The sequence below is a fragment of the Pinus tabuliformis genome, chromosome 2_1, assembly GCF_031772625.1.
Source record: "Pinus tabuliformis cultivar Carrire ecotype Pingquan chromosome 2_1, CPIR1, whole genome shotgun sequence".
Classification (NCBI taxonomy): Eukaryota; Viridiplantae; Streptophyta; class Pinopsida; order Pinales; family Pinaceae; genus Pinus; species Pinus tabuliformis.
The window spans coordinates 882,552,752-882,570,643 of record NC_142299.1 but is presented as its reverse complement, the minus strand read 5'-3'; the positions used below and the strand labels follow the sequence as shown (position 1 = coordinate 882,570,643).

General features: G+C 40.3%; 1 protein-coding gene across 1 annotated transcript in view; it reads left to right on the top strand.

Moving 5' to 3' along the window:
- The window catches only part of LOC149203480 (bifunctional 3-dehydroquinate dehydratase/shikimate dehydrogenase, chloroplastic-like), a 202,682-nt gene extending 185,813 nt beyond the window's left edge, over nt 1–16,869 (top strand). Inside the window, exons 5-10 of the mRNA XM_089403452.1 lie at nt 14,714–14,777; nt 14,984–15,092; nt 15,276–15,422; nt 15,571–15,719; nt 15,929–16,091; nt 16,306–16,869. Coding sequence (XP_089259578.1) covers nt 14,714–14,777; nt 14,984–15,092; nt 15,276–15,422; nt 15,571–15,719; nt 15,929–16,091; nt 16,306–16,349 — 676 coding nt within the window. The 3' untranslated portion in view covers nt 16,350–16,869. The remainder of the gene's footprint in view (nt 1–14,713; nt 14,778–14,983; nt 15,093–15,275; nt 15,423–15,570; nt 15,720–15,928; nt 16,092–16,305) is intronic.
- The last annotated feature ends 1,023 nt before the right edge of the window (nt 16,870–17,892 follow it).

The window sequence follows — 17,892 nt, the reverse complement described above, 5'->3', positions numbered from 1 at the left end:
AATACTTCAATTTTTGTTCCACAACGGTGCTAGTGTGTCCTCATGAAGCTCTCCAATTTTCCTGAGAGTCTAACGGTTGGATCTTGAGATATCACAAGCCCTAGCTTGAAGACCAATTCTTGCCTTTGGTTTCCCTTAGGCTAGAAACCTCACTGGGATCCTTGCATTTCCTTTCATTGAAAATTCATTCCTTGATCCCTTTCCCCTCCCTAATTAGGTCAAGCTCATCATTGGTTGCTAAACTCCCTCCTCTTGACCTACCCTAGGTCCACTTGGTCCTGTGTGGTCCCATATCTTATCAAAGTCAACTCTTTTAAAACTACTTGGGAAACCAAGTTCCACAAGGATTTTAGGGTTTAGGAAGCTCCTTTACAAGTCACATTCCCTAAGCCAAGCCCTCAAATCCCTATTCCCCTATCCTAGAGAACCTTGCACCTTGCTTAAAAAGAAAGCAAGTCCCACTCTTGAGTCTCTCCTAGGAAAGGGTCATCGAGATCACTTCACATCTATCTTATTTGATCTATCCTTCATAAGTGATTCTCTATATATCAAGTCTCCTCCCATTGGTGAAAATCTGTAAAGAGTAGGAAGATTTAGCTGTGGTGATAGTGGGCTTTAGCTTCATTGTTTCTCTTGACCTAGCAAGTGCCCCTCTAAGACCCCCTACTAGTTTGAGCAGTAACAAGCCTCTTCTCTCCAACCCTTCTTTCCTTTGCAGACAAAGATCTCAGCCCCTATTCATACTATAGTAGTAACTCGAGCCTTTTTTTGGGTCTTCATCCAACTAAATCCTTGGCTTCCAAACACAAAGATATGCCTCCTCAACTCGGCTGCTCAAAACAAAGAATACCTCCTTGAAGCTTTAACAAACTCGGACTATTAAGACTTCCCTTTTTTGCTGTGGCTCCATTGAGGCTGCTCGCACTTGGCCAGAGCTATCCTGGAGAATGACTTGCCGTCATGTGCTTATCAACCTCCTCCTAGGCCTCTCTTAAATACATTTTCCTTTAGTCACTTAGGAACCCTCTAGATCTAGGGTTTTTATCCTCTTGACCTTAGGAATTAATAGTAATTTCTTTCTAGGTCTCAAACCCCTTTCTTGGGTCCACAACCCCACTGCTTGGGTACACTTGCCTACAAAGCCCATATGGGTCAAACTTCTCCCAAATCTGGTACACCCTATGGTTGTGGGAGTACCTCTTAAGTTACACAAATCAACAAGCTTTGACTCTTCAAAATAGTAATTTATTAGTCATCCACAAGTTGGACACTTAATAAGTTTTTCATAAAATCTTACAATATAATTTTTAATTCACTCGCTAGTTGGTTGACTTGGACAAATTTCCACAGTTTAGCTCAAAAATCCCTTTGGTCAGGGTTGATGATGGTCAATAGTCAAAATAGTAAACAATTGTAGTTTGAAATTCCACTTGGTCACCATTGTAAAATTCTACTTGGTTCCTTGGAGGACAAATTCACCTTCTAACGGCTACTTTCTTGGTCTATTGCTCAATTAATTGGTCAGTTGGGTCTCCAACGGCTAGTTGACTTCACCAACGACTATTTTTTACCTGACTTTTTCCTTTCATAATTCGATTTAGCCACCTAGAAGTTGTATCTCCAACATCTTTGACTTTCCAATGATATTGGTACCTAGGTATGTTGAAATCGTCCTGGATCCGAACTAGGCATCTCCCATAATCTTCATATCTTACCTGTTATTCCCACATCATCATTCCTATGTTGGTGCTCTAACACCCTTGGAAATTTGGAGAAAACAAGACATGGGTTTTGTTCCTCTCATTTTGTGGACCAATTTTGACATATTAGATATCAAATTTTGTCAAGATTTTCCCCTGTTAATCCTCTTAGAGGTTGGAAAACTATTCTACCACATCATCATGCCCAAGCGGATGATATCTAACACCCTTAAGGATTTGAAAAATCATAAACATGGGTTTTGCTCCTCTTGTTGTGTAAATTTCTTTTGATGTAATATATGTCACAAACAACCCAATGCTACCCTTGTTTTGTCACCTAGAATCCTATTTTGACTTGTTGACCAAGTTTTACCAATTTATGACTAGCCATTACCATCTCTGATTGGAAAAATTCGACAAGTCATGGATTCCTCTCTTCAAGCTACACATTATGAGACCAAGTTGTGTTTTTACCACTGAGACCACTTTGCATTGGGAACTGTGAATTGCCTCAAGAAATGTGAAACATTGTCAAAAGAAACTATTATGCTTTGATAGCTATCATGAAGAATACTGCACCAAATCCAAGGTCACCTACACGCTCAATAGACCCTAACCATATGGAATGACATAGGTGAATCTTGACACGTGTTGGACTGATCCATACAACGGTGATCACCCCTACAAATGCAAGCTCCCATAAAACCATGAATCCACAAGAGAGTTCATCTAGAGCCCTCCAATCCTTTACATGATGAGAGTAACCAAAGGTGAGACTTCAAGGGACCAACCATGGTTCGACTAAGACAACAAAATACAGACTCAATGACAAAGACACAAGTCTAGGCTTAATTAATGATGCTTATTTCATAAGACAATAGCAACAATTATAAGAGGGGAGGATACTTTTTTATAGAACATTTTTAACGACTAGTTGGACTCCTCAAAAATAATATTTTACTAGTCATCCATAAGATGGAGACTTAGTAAATTCAATAAAATATTACATTACAATTTTATTTGCCCACTAAGGGGTAGACTTGGCTCTATTTTCCGAATTTTGTCCACAAATCCCTTTGCTCATGTTCTAGTACAGTCAAAGATGAAAAATAGTACACCTTTGTGTTCAATGCCCCACTATTTTTCCATTGAAGAAATTTGACTTCATCTTGGAAAGATATGACTTGACTTGGAGGTTCAACTTGGTCATTTGGAGGAATCATTTTCCTTGTAACAACTACTTTCTTGGTCCGTAAATCAACTTCTTGGTCCATGAAGTCTCCAACGGCTAGTTAGACCACCCAATGGCTAGTTGACTTATCCAACTACTAGCTTGACTTGACTTTTCTCTCTTTACTAACTCAATCTACTCACCTTCTCTCTGGATCTCCAATGCCCTAGAAAATTTTGCAATTTTGGTACCTGGGTATGCTGAAATCAACCCTAACCTGAACTGACTATCTCTCTAAATCTCCATAACTTGCCTAGCATTGCCACATCATCACTTGCTCTGCCATGTCATTTTCCCTCTGTAATAAATATGTAACCAGTAACGCTATAAAAATATTAGAAATATGACACTTGGGTATTGTTCCTCTCGTTTTGTTGCTCATTTTTGACGTAATGCATGCATCATTCTACCTAACATTGATCCTATTCTGCCACCTGTAAACTTGTTTGACAGTTGACAAAGTTTGACCAGGTTGTATCTAGCCACTACTTTATTTTCTTTGTTACTGGATCCGGCACTCCGTGATCCAGGATCCACGTATCTGATCCGGATCCAGATCCGTCGAGATCCATCCAAGAACCGACACATGGCTTATTTATGTTCCCTGGAAACGGATCCTGAAAACTAGAAACGGTTCCCGCAAGTTTGAAACAGAACGCATGTTAAATTTTCCGGATTTCAACTTTTATGCAATGCGGTTTTACTTTGTACACATTCATGATTCGTTTTAGGTTTTCTTTTTGACTTATTTGGATGATGTGGTCCCTCGACCTCATTGTTTTATCTGAATTTGTCGGCCTCACAGAGAGAAGAACTTAGAATAGCGACAGAGGGAAGAATACTAAATAGTGAATAGCGACAAAGGGAAGTCCGAAGAATACTAAATAGTGACCGCCAACAATAGCGCCTTGTTTCTCGTGACTCAGCCGCTTAAGATAGTCATAGCATTGAGCAAACATAGGACTATTCAACACTGACCAGGTAAGGACCCCCTGTAGCTAATAGTTTTTTAAGTTTTTTGAAGACTATTCACCTCGCAACAATTCACAACCTACAGGTTTGGAATTTTTTAATTTTTTATTTTTTCAAAAAACTGGCAAATCTGGATCCGGATCCGTATCTAAATCTGAATCCTAGTAACTTGGCCTATTTGATTGGAAAAATTAAAAACATGGGATGGATTCCTCTCATCAAATTGCACAATTTGAGACCAAGTTGACTTTTTGACATCGAGACCACTTCGCATCGGGAACCTTGAACCGCCTTAGGAAACATGAGAAGTTGTTAATACGAATAATGAGAATACCATGCATGAGAGTTGTCTAATAGATACTGCACCAAATCCAAGGCCACCTATAAACTCTATAGACCTTAATCATGTGGTAAGACATTGGTGCACCTTGACACGAGCTAGACTAGCCCATACACTGGTGATCACTCCTGCAAATACATGATCCCCTAAAACCATGAGTCTAGGGAAAAGCTCACCGAAGGCCCTCCAATCCTATATAGAATGAAAGGAACATGAGATGAACTCCAACGGACTGACATGGTTCGCCCAAAAAAATAAGATACAGACATTAAAGAACAAAACACAAGGCCTAGGATACCTAATACAGGGCATCACATGATTTTTACAGTGCTTTTGGCTTGTGGCCTTGGGATTTCAATGGTGGTGATATGTACTGCAAAGTTTTTATATCTACCCCTACTGACATGTGGAGCAATAGGTCTATGCTGCTAACTTGCAGTCACCTTTCTGGCTCGAGAATGGCAATTTTTTCATATGGAACCACCATATGGATTTGTGCAACTCTTTTAGAGACTCTAGTCAGAACTTTGGCTCCCAACGTTGTTGAACGCTTGGTAGATTGGCAACAACAAGATGAACTCTTCACGAAAATTCTTGAATGATTGTCAACAAGAGTTTTTCTCCCCTTTAGCATTTTTTGCCTCTCCTCTTGCAACAATGTTGACACCTCTTGCACTTGTTTGTGCTCACAACCATGCTCTAACACCTTCTCATTTGACTCTCTTATAATGACTAACAAGCATTGTTTGACTCTTAAGAATCCATTCTTCCACGGTTCCACCTACTATTTTCCAAGAACATAATTGTTCAATTTTCACGTTACCTAGCCTGTTGAGATTTTCAAGTTGCCTACACTATTGAGATGCATTAGACTAGACAACATGGTGCACCTATGGTGTTGGAGAAACATCTAGAATTCATCTTGTTAAATTATGGTATGTTCTATGCTTATAACAGTTTACTTCTTTTACTTATTATATTCCACATATTAGCAATCACATGTACATAAAGTAAAGTGCAGATAGAACATTAAACGATCGACAGAAAACAAGCCAAGACAAGAGACACAAGATGTGGCAGCTAGCCAGGGATAAACCCCACAATGTGTGGGGAAACCCTTTGATCAAATCTTCTTTTATCTTCAATAATTTAGCAGAGAGAAATAGTACAATAAATCTGATTCATATCAGCAATAGCAAACCCTAGATCAGCAGCATCAGCATTAGCGGCTTCATCATCAAACTAGGGCAGACGATATCTCACAAACCGACCGTCGGATCGGCTTGATTCCACCACCAAAAGTTGCGGCTTCCAGAGGAGGTTCAGATGAACCTACAGTGCAGTTTAGATGAGGAGATATTCTAGTCCACATAGGTCAAACTTTACTTCTGCAGTTGTAGCGTCAGTGTCGGCAGCTTTCGGCTTCAAACTAGGGCAGTCAATATCTTGCAAATCGTTCGTCGGATTGACTTGATTCCACCACCAAAAGTTGCGGCTTCCAGAGGAGGTTCAGATGAACCTACAACGCAGTTCAGATGAGGAGATCTTCTAGTCCATGTAGGTCAAACTTTACTTCTGCAATTGCAGCTTCAGTTTCGGCAGCTTCCGGCTTCAAACTAGGGCAGTCGATATCTTGCAAACTGTCCGTCAGATTGACTTGATTCCACCACCAAAAATTGCGGCTTTCAGAGGAGGTTCAAATGAACCTATAGCGCAGTTCAGATGAGGAGATCTTCTAGTCCACGCAAGTCAAACTTTACTTCTGCAGTTGCAGCTTCAGTTTCGGCTTCAAACTAGGGCAGTCAATATCTTGCAAACCGTCCGTCGGATTGACTTGATTCCACCACCAAAAGTTGTAGCTTTCAGAGGAGGTTCAGATGAACCTACAGTGCAGTTCAGATGAGGAGATCTTCTAGTCCATGTAGGTCAAGCTTTACTTTTACAGTTGCAGCTTCAGTTTCAACAGCTTCCGTCTTCACGTGTGAGGGAGAGACCCTTTTCTGCGCAGTAGAGAGAGAGAGATGTGATGAGATGAGTCCAAATGAGGAAAAGTTCTACTGTATTTATACACAACGTTGGTGTTTGAATAGATGCGACTGTTGGGCTTCTGAGCCTACATGAGTTGTAGGTTGGCTTGATAATAATTCCATAATCAAAATAAATTCATATCTCCATGAATACTTATCGGAATCGGATGATCTTTATATCAATCCTACACCTCTTGACGAGAGGAATCTAATAAAAATATTATCAGCCATGAATAAGATGACCCACATGAATTTTTGCCCTAGTTGACAATTTTAACACTCCCTCTCAACTAGGGAGAATTTCATCTGCAATTTGTCTATCAGTTGTTAATATTCATCCATCAAATGCACTGCCCTATACAGCCTGACCCTTGCCCTGCTTTGCTCTATTCTGCCTGTTCTGCTTTGTCTTGTTCAGCCCTGTACTGATCTGTACGGCTTTGCTCTGTTATGCGCTGCTCTGCCTTTGTCTGAATTATGAAGAAGAAGAAATGATCAAGGATGTATCATACTGACTCAAAGTCAGTCTCAGATTATGTACCACTGGTCCCAGACCAGTCTCAACCGACACGATGTCAACGTCATAGTGAGTACAACTCCATTGGTCCCAGACCAGTATCATCCTCCACTGACTCAAGGTCAGTCTCAGAGTGCGTACCACTGGTCGCAGACCAGTCTCAACCGACCCGAAGTCAGCTTCATAGTAAGTACCACTCCTACCACTGGTCCCAAACCAGTATCGTAGTCTCACACAGTGTACCACTGGTCCCAGACCAGTCTCAACCGACTCGAAGTCAGCGTCATAGTGTGTACCACTCTCACTGGTCCCAGACCAGTACTGCACTGACACGAAGTCAGTCTCGGAGTATGTACCACTGGTCCCAGACCAGTCTCAACTGACCCGAAGTCAGTGTCATAGTATGGTACAACTCCTACCCCTGGTCCCAAACCAATATCATTGATCCCAGATCAATGGAGGTCATCCTAGCATAGGGAGTACGGTAGATACAACGATGCATCCATTGGTACTACTATGGTCCCTAACTTCATTTCCCTACTCATTGATTAGATGAGAGGTACTTCCCATGAGTCCCAGACTGCATGGGTAGGATGCCTCGACAGGAGAACTAATCAATCCTGTCCTCACAGGAGAACACATCAATCATGCTACAATCGCCATGGAGAACACATCAATCCAGGCCTCACAGGAGAACACATCAATCCTGCTACAATCGCCATGGAGAACACATCAATCCAGGCCTCACAGGAGAACACATCAATCCTGCTACAATTGCCATGGAGAACACATCAATCCAGGTCTCACAGGAGAACTAATCATCCTGCTACACAGGAGAGCGAATCATCCTGTTCCACAAGAGAGCGAATCATCTTGTCCCACAAGAGAGCGAATCATCTTGTTTCAGTGCGCACCACTAGGGGAGGGTGAGTCACCCTGTGGTCGTATGTTGCTCCAGTAAGAACCGCAAGCCCTCAGAGCTCTCAGAGCTCGATGTGTGCAACATGCAGGACCCTTGTACAAGGGTTTCTTGACGACTCCAAGTCGTTTGGGAAAATCACAGATAGATCTTTCCTCGGGGCTTTGACAAGGTGTATTCACCTGTACATCATCTTAATGCGATTTAGCCTCCTTGCTCATAGACTTACCATATCCCAGATGATGTCTATCTGCTGGAGCAATCGACGAATACGGGATTCCTCAATAATCGAATCCCACCTCTGGTTGTTACAGAGAATCACAATGGTATGTGTTCAAAGTTTCAAACAGCTCACTGAAGAGCTTCCCCAACCAGGCAGCTTCATACGAGATCATACTCGTAGATATGTATCCAGTCTCAGTGGTGCTTATGGCAACCAACTTCTGCTTCTTGCTCATCCATTATATTGAAGCAGAATCCAAAGAGAACCAACACTAAAAAGTGCTCCAGTGATCCTCCACACTACCTACCTAATCAACGTTCGAATAATCATCATATTTCCGGCAGTGTATCTCAATCCATGAGAGATTGTGTCCTGAAGACATCTCAAAAGATTCTTGGCACCAATATAGTGAGGCTCAACCAAATATGAGCTCACAATGCTAACTGCAAAACATATGTTCGGATGGAGGTTCACCAAGAACATCAAAGAAAATGAGTTTTTTGAAACTCAGAGGTATTTCCCAAATCTGGTCCGACATTACTACCATATAACTTCTTAAAGTTAAGATCCTCGAGGTAGTCATAGGCTTGCAGTCCATACCAAATATTTTCAGAATATTCACCACATATTTTCCTTGAGATAGGAAAACTTCCCATGGCTTCTGCCACACTTCAAGTCCTAGGTTCTTCATTTCAAATACAGAAGCCAACTCCCTCTTACATTTGTGAATGAGAGGGTATGCACCTGTTAGAAAGAGGTCATCCACATACAACACCAATATGAGAGGCTTGTCATCTTCAACCTTAAAGTAAAGGTTAGGATCGGCTTCACTCCTAGTGAATCCCAGCTTTATCAAGTAGCTATCGATCCTCTCATACCATGCTCGGGGTGCTTGCTTCAGCCCATAGAGAGCCTTCTTCAACCTGCATACATGAGATTTTCAATCATAAATCTCAAATCCTTCGGGTTGCTCCACATAGACCACTTCTTTGATTGAATCGTGCAAGAACGCGATCTTGACATCCATCTGATGTAGGTTCCATCCTTGCGAAGCCACAAGGGCTATGATCAAGCAGATGGTCATATATCTGGCAACAGGTGCAAATATCACATCATAGTCTATACCTTCCTTCTAGGAGAAACCATGAGCAACAAAATGAGCCTTATATTATTCTGTACTTCCATCTGCTGCAGCTTTATCTTGTAAAGCCATTTTGAAGTAACAATTGTCTTGTCCTGGGATCTAGGAACTACTTCCCAGACATCATTCTCCATAATGGTCATAGCATCCTTCCATACTTGATGCTTGACGGCATTTGAGAATGATGAAGGTTCATTTTGTATTATTGTGCTCATACTGGTCAGGTATCCCTGATACCTGTTGGGTTTCTTACTTTCACGGAAGGTTCCTCGGGGTGCAGCATGTCCTTCAGCATCATCAAGTAGCCCCCTAAGCCATGAAGGCCTCTTCCTGGAAGAGGAAGGCTCAGGTGGATAAATAGGATCCATCGGTTCTTCCACATCAGGCATTGTTAGATCATCTACCCATAGAGACAACTTCCACAATAGAATGGTGCCACACCATTCTGCTCTGGAGTATATGGTGTAGTAGTCTCCCTCTTAATGTCAACCTTAGGTATGCCTGAGTGAACCAACTGTAATATATCGGAGGTCTTGCTTTGGCTTGAGGGGAATGGTCCCCTTTTGAGCTTTCCTTCAGCACATCTTGGACATGCACCTTCTTTCTCTACTCGGAATTCGGGTGTCCCTGTCACCATTTGTCTTACACCAAGTAGAGCTTTATAATGAAGGGGGGCAAACCTTCGATGCCAAAGTTCGGACTGAAGAGATGTGTCACAAGACATGACACCTAGCGGACTTCCATCGACCTGATATAATGAATCAACACGAAACCCAAGAGTAAAGGCATATTTAACATTATTTTTCCATATACGTACCTTGCCATCACTGAAGGTTACCTTGTAGCCTTTGTCTTCCATTGCCGAGATGGACACCAAGTTCTTTTTGAGGTCAGGTGCATTTAATACATCCTAGAATTTCTAGCCTTCTTGAATGGTTTTCCTCTTCCTTGATTCCCAGCTCTCCTCTTACCTTTGCTATTGAATTTGTCATTCCTTTGATTGCCATCAGAGGGATTTTGATCATCATCCCGGTGTGAGTCCTTTCTATCAGGGCACTCCCTTGCATAGTGACCTGCTTTATCGCAGATGTAACATCGTCCTTTTCTTCCACCCTTAGGTCTAGCCTTTCCTTTTGATTTAGTCCCGGAATTATTTCTTTTCTTAGCATGAGAAGAAAAGGCAACAAGAGGACCTTTAGGCATGGGCATTTCTTGCTCTTCTACCCTTGTTTCTTCTTGAATGCATCTAGCCATTAATTCCTCAAAACCAAGAATTACATTATTGTTCAGAAGAGTAGTCCTGAACACGTACCATTCGGATGGTAATCCTCCAAGAGTTGTGAGTGCCATTTCTCTGTCAGTAATAGTCTCCCCAATAGATAGGAGATCGTTCTTGATCTTGGTGATTCTTAAGAAGTATGCTTGCATACTCTCATCTTTACTCTTCTTGATTTCCCTCAGCTTATTTCTAAGAAACAAAACTTGATTTGCATCATTAACTTTAAATAAACTCACCAGTCTATCGTAGATTTCCTTGGAGGTGTCTAGTTCAGAGATGTAGGCCACCAAGCGCTTGTCGATAGAGTCCCGGATGATCTTCTTCGATTTAATTTTTTCGTTCTTCCATTTGTTCCTAGCAGCAGGAGGTGCATTTGATGGAGGCTCAACAATATTGCCTCTCACATGATCCAACACTTCTTGATTCTCAAGGGTTAGATCGATAGACATCTTCCATCCGTGATAGTCAGCTTTCTCACGGAGCTTGTCTTCGGCAGGAAAGAGTGTTGAGGACCCCATCGTTCTTTTAGGATAGCCTTGCCAATCTTCTCTTCGATGATTGCTCTTGCTCTTGCTCGGCGTTTATCTTCACCTCAGCTCTGATACCATGTTAAATTATGGTATGTTCTATGCTTATAACATTTTACTTCTTTTTCTTATTATATTCCACAGATTAACAATCACATGTACATAAAGTAAAGTGCAGATAGAACATTAAACGATCGACAGAAAACAAGCCAAGACAAGAGACACAAGATGTGGCGGCTAGCCAGGGACAAACCCCACAATGTGTGGGGAAACCCTTTGATCAAATCTTCTTTTATCTTCAATAATTCAGCAAAGAGAAATAGTACAATAAATCTGATTCATATCAGCAGTAGCAAACCCTAGATCAGCAGCATCAACATTAGCGGCTTCATCATCAAACTAGGGCAAACGATATCTCACAAACCGACCGTCAGATCGGCTTGATTCCACCACCAAAAGTTGCGGCTTCCAGAGGAGGTTCAGATGAACCTACAATGCAGTTCAGATGAGGAGATCTTCTAGTCCACACAGGTCAAACTTTACTTCTGCAGTTGTAGCTTCAGTTTCGGCAGCTTCCGGCTTCAAACTAGGGCAGTCGATATCTTGCAAACCGTCTGTCGGATTGACTTGATTCCACCACCAAAAGTTGCGGCTTTCAGAGGAGGTTCAGATGAACCTACAACGTAGTTCAGATGAGGAGATCTTCTAGTCCACGCAGGTCAAACTTTACTTCTGTAGTTGCAGCTTCAGTTTCAGTAGCTTTCGGCTTCAAACTAGGGCAGTCGATATCTTGCAAACCGTCCGTCGGATTGACTTGATTCCACCACCAAAAGTTGCGACTTTCAGAGGAGGTTCAGATGAACCTATAGCGCAGTTCAGATGAGGAGATCTTCTAGTCCACGCAGGTCAAACTTTACTTCTGCAGTTGCAACTTCAATTTCGGCAGCTTCCGGCTTCAAACTAGGGCAGTCGATATCTTGCAAAGCGTCCGTCGGATTGACTTGATTCCACCACCAAAAGTTGTAGCTTTCATAGGAGGTTCAGATGAACCTACAACGTAGTTCAGATGAGGAGATCTTCTATTCCACGCAGGTCAAGATTTACTTCTGCAGTTGCAGGTTCAGTTTCAGCAGCTTCCAGCTTCACATGTGTGAGGGAGAGACCCTTTTTTGCGCAGTAGAGAAGAGACTCTTTTCTGCGCAGTAGAGAGAGAGAGATGTGATGAGATGAGTCCAAATGAGGAAAAGTCCTCCTGTATTTATACACAACATTGGTGTTTGAATAGATGCGACTGTTGGGCTTCTGAGCCTACATGAGTTGTAGGTCGGCTTGATAATAATTCCATAATCAAATAAATTCATATCTCCATGAATACTTATTGGAATCGGATGATCTTTATATCAATCCTACACCTCTCGACGAGAGGAATCTAATAAAAATATTATCAGCCGTGAATAAGATGACCCACATGAAGTTTTGCCTTAGTTTCCAATTTTAACACGGCTTCATGTCATTGTCTTCGGTTTTCTTGCCTTTTTGAAATTCTATGGCAAGTGTAGTAGAATACAATTTTCTGTCTGATAATTACTTCCTAATGATTTTCAAATAGTATTTTTATGCCACTGTTATCATTGAATAATTATACCCAAAAAATCTCAATAGTAAATGTAGTGGAAACAATAAAGATCATAAAAACACAGCCATGCACAATAAACACAATGTCACAATATTTTTCACCTAGGAAACCAAACCTTGGGAGAAAACCCATCAATCTTTTCTTGAGGAGAAATTGTCTTTCAGCTAGGTTTACAAATCAGATATTTGTTTAGAAATCTATGCCAATATAAAAGTCAAAATATCAGTAAAACTTGGTCAAACAGTTGCTGGTCAAACTAGTCAAAAATTAGAAGTCAATGTTGGTCAATGACTTGGTCAAATTGCCCTTCGATCAAACTTTGGCCCTAGTCAAATTATGTAGTCAATAGTATGCATGTGTGGCCCTACGGTCAAACTTCGGTTGGTCAAACCCTTGCACATGCGACCTTCTTGTGTTCACCTCTTGGTCAAACAGCTCGGTCAAATCTCGATCAAACAACAGTCAAACTCGGTCAACTTGCTACGATCAAATTCAGTCAATGTCCCACATGTGCATCCGCCAAGAAGCTGGTCAAACTTGATCAAACAGATTCACACATGTGACCTCAAGAAGAGAGATGGAAATGATGATGAAGAGATGAAAATGAACCAAGACAACAGATTTGTCCTTTAGCTGAATTTCTCCTCCACTAGAAAAGATTTAATGAGCTTTCTATGTTGATGATTTGCTTCTCGCGATCTTGTCTATTCATATAGAACTCTAATGTTGAGTGAAAACCCATCAAGGTGGCTTCTCATCACAAGAAACCCCTTCACCAATGGAGCTTACATCACAACTCAACATTAGACTAGAATTGTTACCTCATTGTTGGGTGAAAAACCCCAATCAATAAACAATTCAAACCCGCTCTATAAAAAATAGATCACTCCATCCCAAAGCACAATGTGAGCATCGTGGGCCATTCACCCCTAGCCAAATCAGCATGGCCCCATGGGTGAATGTATCAATCTCCCCTAGTCAAATCAGCGTGACCCCATGGGAGAATGTTTGCCACTAGGCCATTCATCCCTAGCCAAATCAACATGGCCCCATGGTGAATGTATCATTCTCCCACTAGTCAAATCAGCATGATCCTGTGGGAGAATGTTTGCTCAATGCTGCAAAAACATCAACATCCTTCAATGGACCTCTCTTTTTTTATCCATTTAGAGTTGCTCTCACAATGTTCTACTCATTGATTTTCTAGACAACATACAAGTACTTCCCACTTAAGAAGGAAGGACTCCTTGTGCCACACCATCCAACATATACTCATCTTTCTTTAGACAAGGATTCACTTAAATCCTTGCTTCCATGTGCCTTAGCAATGAAGCAGAATGAATTCAACCCTTACGATTACAACACTACCTATATGTAGTCCCTCTTGTGATTGAAGAGGTGTACCGCTCAAATAAACAGAAATTGGTGACAGTTTCTGGTTACGAGATATTGATGAGGCATTGAGGCTTTGTCTAGTGAACATGTGTGACATATAATCTCTCCCACAATTTTGTACTCCTATATATAGATAACAAACGAGCATTCAACATATGTGTATAGTTCCAAAAAATTCTCATTCTTGCATATTTGCTCTCTTGTGTTTTTCTTGCATGTGAGTACCTTTCTTCTGTTGTCAGTGTTGTGCTCATATCAACCTCAACACACAATTTATGGCAATATTGGTTTTTATGCTGAAAGTAATCCATAGTTCTTCATCATTAATGCAACGTTCTCAAGGAGCTATGTGAACTGAGTGGGCACAATTAACAAAGGGCATATGATATTCAGTATGCTGTAGCTTGGTTGTCACAGCCCGAGAGTTTGGTGGCATCCAGTTCTCAAGGTTTAGTCTGTCTTTGTCCCATAACATCCAGGACTTTGTTGTTCTGGCTATAACCAAGTCACTGATGGCTATAATGCTACTAGTAATTAGGTTGTGATTGAAGTTCTACCTAGCTCTCATAGGTGTATAATAACTCTTCTTATTGCCACATGCCACATGATTACTATATACAAGCCCTTCCTGTTTTGAAATTTATGTGCCTCATAGATTTATTCAAGTTATCATGGATTAGAGTAAAGTTGTAAACCCATTTACTCATATGAACATTGATGTTGGTTTAAATTAGAGGCCTCTATATAAATGTGAAGTAAATGCTTTTATTTGCTACATTTCTAAGATTGTTGCATTGGCATAACAGTGTTGGAATTCCTCACAAGGAGGCTGCTGTGACATGCTGTGATGAAGTTCAACCGCTTGCTAAGGTTTGGTTTCTCATGCCAAGAACTTTTCCGTCACTAAAATAAGATAAGGAAAATATGTCATTTGTACCAATATTTATGAAATTTGTTGTCCACTAGTTAAATAAAAGAATATGGTCTTTGTCAGCTAAATTTTATGAAGCTTGATCTGCAGATTACTTGTACCAATATTGTTGCAAACTAATCTATTTGTTGGTTGATTCATTCAGTCTATAGGAGCAGTGAATACTATAGTAAGAAGACAAAGTGATGGAAAATTGATTGGGTATAATACAGACTGTGAGGGTGCTATTTCAGCAATTGAGGATGGCTTAAAAGGTCGAGTCTTTTGATTCTTCAGCTGGCCTATATTTCTAATGCAAGAAGTGGTTATGCCAAGTCCTCACCAAATAATTTCAAACTAACAAGAGAATAACGTGCTTGATAAAAACTTTTTAAGTAATTGTCTATGCCTGTAAAGTTTCATTTCTGATCACTTCTAAATTTGTATCTGACTAGCAGGTGAAACTGGAAGCACAAACTCAGGAAGTAGCTCCCCCCTTGCTGGAAGAACGTTTGTGCTTGTTGGAGCTGGAGGAGCTGGCCGGGCACTTGCGTTTGGGGCAAAACAAAGAGGAGCAAAAGTTATCATTGCAAATCGCAATTATGGTACATTTCTTGGAAACGATGTGAAGTTCTGATAATTCTTTTAAGTGGTATACATGGTAATGGCGTTTCAGAGTTTGCTTCAGTGTATGTTTAAAAATACATACTACATAAAGTGAGTAGATTCTAATGTCTTGTTTTGGGTTGGAAGAAAGAGCGAAGAGCTTGGCAAATTCAGTTGGAGGAGAGGCTATCCCTGTGGAGCAATTAAATAGTTTCCGTCCAGAAACAGGGGCAGTCCTTGCAAACACTTCTGCTGTTGGAATGCAGCCAAATGTAAATGCAACGCCTCTGTCAAAGGTGTGTTGTTTGCCTATGTGATATTTTAAAAAAATTCTTGCAGATATCGCCTCTGGATGTAAGCTTAGGTCAGATGTGATTTATATGCCCTTAAATTGCTATTTTGATGAAGTATGTATTCATCAATAGCATTGATTAGCGTTTAACTTCTGGACATCAATGAACTTCTTCCTGAGCTGATGGTCATACTGCTTGAACTGCTTGTTTAGGAAGCTTTGGGGGCATACAGTCTTGTTTTTGATGCAGTTTACACGCCACGAGAGACAAGACTATTGCGAGAGGCCAAAGAGGCTGGGAAAATAGTTGTAAGTGGATTGGAGATGTTCATAAGGCAGGCCATTGGCCAATATGAGCTTTTCACTGGCAAACCAGGTAAGTGGGCATTCAAACTCAGTTATCTTCTGGATTGTGTCTTTTTCTCTCCTTATGTTTCTTTTGGCCACACAAGGTCACAAACTCAACATATTTCAAAGTGTTGACCTTAAAATATGCATTCACTTTTTCACTAGTTGAGCTGTTAGAGTGTTTGTTTAGAGCTTAAAACTGTGTTCAGCTTTTCTAATCAAGATCTTTAAATTGCTTGCAGCACCTACAGAACTCATGAGGAAAATTGTCATGAAAGACTTTTGAGCACATTGCTCTGGAGACCAGTTGAGATGACATTGATAAATCCATGAAGTTTTCTAGGAGTGTGTGGTGTCTGTGGCAAAGGCTTTTTCAAGCATCCAGACTTGTTGACCAATCTGTCTCTCAAGTGCACCCCATATCAGCAAGTTGGATATGCCTATGGAGAAATAGATGCACCATCACCGTCATTATAAGCCAAGTGTTTGCATAGTTTCAGCCATGGCATTAGAAGGTCTAGTGAATATTCATCGGTAACATTTGGAATTATAATCAAACCAGAATTTACAGTGAAGCGATGAAAACATATTGAATTCATAGAAAATACCATTGTAGTGTAACATGCCAAACTTTCCTTCAAGGCTTTCTAGAGCTAATACTTACTGGGCATAGACAGCTGCTAGAACAAGCCCTTGTATTTCTTGCATGGGCTTTCCACTATCACCTAAACACTATTTTTTTCTAGACCAAGCAATCCCTACTCTCTACTGGATTATGATGTTTTAGTTTGATTATAACTTTGTCACTATTTGGTTTTCTTAGCTCATGAACAGACCCTCCCATATGTGTTGGGCTCTTCACTATCACCTAAATACTCTTCTACATCCAGAAATTCCTATTGGATTATACCCATGATTTGATGTTTTATTTTGATTATAACTTTGTTTTTATTTAGCTCTCTTAGCCTATGAACAGACCCTCCAATATGTGTTTTGTCTAATTAATTTGAATCTGGTTGACTCTTGAGAGGTTATAAGTTCACATTTAGCGCCACATTGTATTAAGTGTTAATCTTATGCAACTTTACATAAAAGGATATTACAGAAAATAAGAATAACTAAATTAGTTTTCTAGCCTTATAATGTAAAGTTGTTTGATGATAAAGCCTTTACATTAGGGAAATTCCAAAAGGAAGAAGTGACTTTGTAACATTTAACCATGTTATACTACAATCCAATCAAAGTAGTTCCCTAACCTTGATAACTTGTCACTCCAGGTAGATCCAATCAATTGGTACCTAGGTTCGAAGAATGTTCAATTTCATTAAGCCTGTTCTATTTAGGAAATTCCAAAAGATCACTTAACCATGTTATACTACAATCCAATCAAAATAGTTCCCTAACCTTGATAACAACTTGTCACTCCAAGTAGATCCAATCAATTGGTACCTAGGTTCGAAGAATGTTCAATTTCATTAGGCTTATTCTATTTAGGATAAATACTGGTGGATAATGCATGGGTTAGGACCAATAATGGTGGATAGTACATTGTATGGAAAGAAGGGAAAAGGGGTCACGTGAGGACATAAACGTCAAACCTTTTGGAAATTAAAAAAATAAAAATAAAAATCATTTAAATGACTTATGTGGGAACAAAGAGATTGGGCTTACTAAATAAATGTTAGTTAAGATTATTGTTTGACTTAAATTATTATTTTTTAATTGAGAAATATATCTTATATTAACGGAAAAGCATTTATAAACAATAAAATAAAGGAAGAAGGGTATATATGTTAACAAAACAAAGGTGATTCACATGCTCTTCATGA